Source organism: Penaeus monodon, chromosome 18 (genome assembly GCF_015228065.2).
Source record: "Penaeus monodon isolate SGIC_2016 chromosome 18, NSTDA_Pmon_1, whole genome shotgun sequence".
Lineage (NCBI taxonomy): Eukaryota > Metazoa > Arthropoda > Malacostraca > Decapoda > Penaeidae > Penaeus > Penaeus monodon.
The window spans coordinates 14910147-14915674 of NC_051403.1; the positions used below are offsets into that span (position 1 = coordinate 14910147).

The 5528-nt window shown below is 36.4% G+C and overlaps 1 protein-coding gene across 1 annotated transcript in view; it reads right to left on the bottom strand.

Moving 5' to 3' along the window:
* The window catches only part of LOC119584635 (nephrin-like), a 31014-nt gene extending 25951 nt beyond the window's left edge, over positions 1 to 5063 (bottom strand). Inside the window, exons 1-2 of the mRNA XM_037933316.1 lie at positions 5039 to 5063; positions 2180 to 2359 (exon numbers count right to left, since the gene is read on the bottom strand). Coding sequence (XP_037789244.1) covers positions 2180 to 2359; positions 5039 to 5063 — 205 coding nt within the window. The remainder of the gene's footprint in view (positions 1 to 2179; positions 2360 to 5038) is intronic.
* Between the last annotated feature and the right edge of the window lie 465 nt (positions 5064 to 5528).

Consider the following 5528-nt stretch of genomic DNA (forward strand, 5'->3'; position numbering starts at 1 on the left):
ATATATATACACACACACACACACACACACACACACACACACACACAGAAGGCGTGCACACGTAGATACTTCAGTGTACAGAGACGAGATAAAAAAACAAAAAAAACATGGAGTGTATTAATAACAAATTGACAGAACAAGAGATGGAGAGAAAAAATCGGAGGGAGGGATGGAGGGAGGGGGGGGGGGAGCTAAAACAAGAGGAAAAGATGGAGGATAAAATTCTTATTTATTTTCCTTCACTTTGAATAATGTGAGAAATACGCGTTGTTAGTAATGTACAGTGTAAGGACAGAAATAGAAACACGTTGATGAAATGGTAATTGCGAGTGAGAGAAGTATCAGAATGATTCGAGAAATGGAGAAAGAGAGACATGAATAAAGATAAATAGATGGATAGAGAGAGAGAAAGAGGGAAGGAGGGAGAGAGAGTGAAGAAGAACGAGCTTTATATACTCTTGCTAACTGTATGTGATTAACTGCATATGACTAAAAGCTGTGCTCCACAGGTGAGAAAATTATTGGAATTAAAAAAAGAAAAAAAAAAAAAACTCTCAGTGGCACAGAAATACACAGATTAAATGAATAATTTAGCGCGAGAAACGTGAATGATAAAAAAACGATATAGCAACGCAATATATTAATAAGAAAGGGGATACCAATCAGACTTCGATTAAGCTTTGAACACCTAAGGGAACGTATAAGATTTTCAACATTCATTAGTGTGATGAAAATAGTATCGTTACTAAATTTATCTCGGGATGACTTCGGTTTGTACAATATGTAAATGTGATTCTAATTGCAATAATGGAAACAGTAAGAGTATCAATATAAATGATAGCCGTAGTTCATTACTATAATGGTGGTAGTAATGATAAGAATCGTAGTAGCGATAATAGTATTGATAGTAGCAAGTATTATGTTTATTACAATCATGATTATAGCAGTAGCAGTAATATCAATAGTAGTAGTAACGGCAGCACTATCATTATCATCATTATTATCGTCATTAGCATCAGTATTAGTATTAGTAGCAGTAGTAGTATTAAAACTCCTGCTACAGCTACTGATAATGGTAATGACTATTGTTAACTATAACTACAGTCGCCGGAATAACGTACAAGATACACATCTGAGAAAACATCACAAACGGTTGTGGGATTGCATGTAATTGATTAAAAGGTCTTTCAGTGAAATCACCAATTTTTAGTTTAGAAATATCTAAAATCAAACAAAAATAATGGTCAACCACGACGTTCACCTCACTGGAATTTAGGACTGCGTACTCAAAAAACAAACCAACAAACAAACAAACTAATTTGCATAGTGAAAATGTATAAAAGTTTTATCACATCTCTCACTCGTTTGGAGGTAGGGTTACGTAACAGAATTATCAAGAGGTTCTAAGATAACACTAAGTAGATTACGTAAAACAGTAATCAAAAGGTACTAATATAACCAACCACCCATTTGATAAATGAAGTTACGTAACATAAAATCTAGCAGTATATCAGCAACAGAATAAATATCATTACAAGAATTACAATGACAAAATAACAACAAAACATTAAAAACAAAGACAATAACAAAAGCATTTACAAAACTAGAACAAGATAATAATATCAAAGCAAGAAAAACAACAACAACAGTGAGAGTCGTGATTGAATTTGAGTTAGTTGTTTTCACTGTAGATGTTGCTGAACTGCAGATTGGTGATTACAGTGTATATCCTTCTCATTATTTTATGCTGCGATATCCACAACCTCTTTTTTTTCTCAAATATGTATCGTGTGGTGGTCGTGAGATTATGGTGATTGTGATTATTGTAATGGTAATTATAGTAATAACGGCAACGATAGTTGATAATGATCGTTACCATTGTCAGTAACCGTAGCAGGAATGTAATTACTGTTACTACTATTATTGCAACACCGCCTCCTCATCCTCCTTCTCCTTCTACTACTACTATTACTACTGCTACTATTACTACTACTACTACTACTACTACTACTACTACTACGACTACTACGCCTACAGCTACTACTATTACTACTACTACTACTACACCTACTCTTATTCTTCCTCCTCCTCCTGCTACTACTTCTACTACCACAAGAAAAAAAAATCAAAACAAGAAGAATTAAAAAGAACCCCCCCCCAGTTATCCCACCACACTCACCCATGACAGTGACATTCGCCGCGGCCCATATGGGTGCCGACTTGGTCGTGGGCCCCACTTGGCACTGGTATTCGCCGTCGTCTTGAAGAGTTACTCCTTTGATGACCAGGTGGTGTTCGCCAAGGCTCGGTTCTCCTGCGTAGGCGTAGCGGGGGTAGCCTGGGACGTTGCGTTCGAAGCCTTGGCGAGAGAGAGAGATAAAAGAAAGATTTAGAAGTTGGAATACAAGTGAACATAACGAACGTTTTATATATATATATATATATATATATATATATATATATATATATATATATATATATATATATATATATATATATATATATATATTTTTTTTTTTTTTTTTTTTTTTTTTTTTTTATACCCATACACTCATCTCATCATGTATGTATATATGTCCCAAACTCTACACAGAGAGCGACAGGCAGAGCATACAAGGCTTGATATTCCAGCACCAGACGCATCGCCTGAACCGCCTACGTTGTGACGCAGATGAGGTAGCACTTGCCTAGTCATGTGTCTCCTCCTTAGTTAAACCGTGTTCCAGATTTCATAGACACGCGTATATACATACATTTACCTGGCATTTACAGAAACGTACATACACACACGCCGGAATACATATTCACAGAGGGAGGGAGTTTTTTTTTATACATATGTGCATACATACATACATACATACATACATACATACATACATACATACATACATACATACATACATACATACATACATACATGCATACATACATATATGCATACATATGCAAACATACCTAGATAAAAAAAAAAAGAAGAAGAAAAAAGACCTGAACGGAAAATCTTTCTGAAACATCTTTGATTTCAACTTTTATTTTCTTAACCACCTTCTTCATATATATATATTTTTTCTCGTTTCTTTATTTCTAAAACGTTAACAAAGACTCCACACGACCATGAAATCTGATTAATATTTCCCATTTACCATTTCTTGTGTTTCGTGTCCATTAATTCACGTTCAAGCAAATATATGAACACGGTCTCTCTTAATTCAACGCGCGCGCGTAATTCTCCGCTATTTACCTTCTTTGTGCAAAAAAAATCATCTGTTTATGCTGGCAGGAAATAAACATGTTTTTAGGTGTAAAAAGAAAAGAAAAAAAAGGAACATGTGGAGTGGGAGGGGAGGGAAGGTAGGAAGGAGATGGAGGAGGTGGAGGTAGAGGTGGAGGAAGAGCTGGAGGTGGAAGAGGAGGAGAAGGTGGAGGTGGAGGTGGAGGAGGTGGAGGTGGAGGTGGAGGTGGAGGTGGAGGTGGAGGAGGAGGAGGAGGAGGAGGAGAAGAAGAAGGTGGAGGAGGAGGAGAAGAAAGAGGAAGAGGAGGAGAAGAAGAAGGAAAAGGAGAAGGAGGAGGAGGAGAAAAAGGAGGAGGAAGAAGAGTGTAAAGAGGAGGAGGAGAGGTGGAGGCAGAGAGGGAATAAGGGAGGGAGGGAGAGGGAGGATGATGATAGCGAAAATGTTGATAACAATAATGATAATGGAGATAATGGTGAACAGGAGGAACCCATAGGAGAAGAAGAAAAAACTAGTAATTATTTTATTAAGGAAACAATAGCGTGCACGCAACTCTGTCATTACATCTCCTTGAAATGATTTTCCACGAGCGCTGAACAAAATATAAAACTAAATGAACACATACATTATGCATTTGTATGCCGGCAGATATAACAGCTTTAAAGGCACTGATCATCTTCGGAGCATTAATCTTCAGTTTAAGAAGATAACCAAATGAAATGTAATTTCCAAGAACATATGCATAAATCATCATCCATTTTGAGAATACCTTCTAATTATATTAATTCAATACAAGCGAGTTGGAGCAGCGCATATGCTTATTTGAAATCTTAGTATGTTTCAAATATGTCTCGTTGACAGGATGAATCTACTCTGAAGCAAAATGCACCTGGTTCTCTCACCACTAATCAGGGTAAGTGGGATCTGATAATCTATTTAAGGGTTTGGATATCGCATTACCTGGAGAAGGGGGATTCACGCCCTTTTCAAGTTTTATTGCATTTTTTTTCGAGAATGCAAGATGGGGGAAAAATAGAGATAGTGATAGAAGAGACAAAGGTAGAGATAATGAAAGAGCGAGAGAGCGAGCGAGAGAGAGAAAGAGAGAGAGAGAGAGAGAGAGAGAGAGAGAGAGAGAGAGAGAGAGAGAGAGAGAAAGCAGAGAAAAAGAGAAGAGAGAGAGAGAGAGAGAGAGAAGAGAGAGAGAGAGAGAGAGAGAGAGAGAGAGAGAGAGAGAGAGAGAATCAAATATCATCCTCAGTTCCCATCAAGGAGCCTCATTCGCGAAGCCACAACAGGACAAGCTTTCTCACACTAATTATCACGTTATATGTTAATGTATACGCCGGACTGAAGAATCATTTGCATATTCACTTATACAGATATATACTGTGAGAGGACAAAGCAGTTTTTATTTCCCTCTGCGCGAGTTTTAAAAGCAAACTTTATTGAATATATTATCTTACAGTTTCTTACAGTTGGCATTCCATTACAACATGATTTGGTTTGGAAATTCTTGCTTTTTCACTCAAAGTTTTTTTCTTCTTCTTCTTTTTGTTTTTTAAGCGAGCTGTCCATCTTCTCTGAACTAAAATGAGAAATAACGAAAGCCCAGTTAGCAAGAAAATGAAATAAAACTTTATGTTACACGAAATCTAGTTATATTGAAAAAAATGAATAAATAAATACTTTCGAAAATATTAAAAGAAAAGATAAACGCACATAAAAAATAAAGGTAAGAAATATATTCACAATTATCACTACATCAAGCAAAAATCTTCGACAGCATACAAACATTTTTCCCGAACCTCCATGATCTACCAAGAATTCCATGCTCGGTGAAACTAAATAGAAATATTACAGCATGTGGAAAAATGAAAGAGTTAACCCTGCTAATATTTCCCCGTTTTCTTGGCGTTTTGTATAAAAAACGAGAATTATGAAGTAGCCATAAACTTTGCCTCGGCGAGCACCGCCTCTGGGAACAGCCCAGGTCATTACAAGCTGATGAATGAGGCGTAGCGAGAGAAAAGGCAACGCGTGATAAAGACGGGAAGAGAGAGAACGCGGATGATCAAACAGAGAGAAAAAAATATGAAAATTATGATGTAGAATGACGAAAAGCGTACGATTAAATGAAATGGAAATTAATATGGAAAGGAATGTTAAGGTGTTTGATGCAGAAAATAGGGAGAGAGAACGAGGAATACTTTATAAATGAAAGAAAATGAAAGGAGGAAAGAAAAAAAAAACATAAACGCGAAAAAAAAGGAAAACAATAGCAATGTATATTCTGAT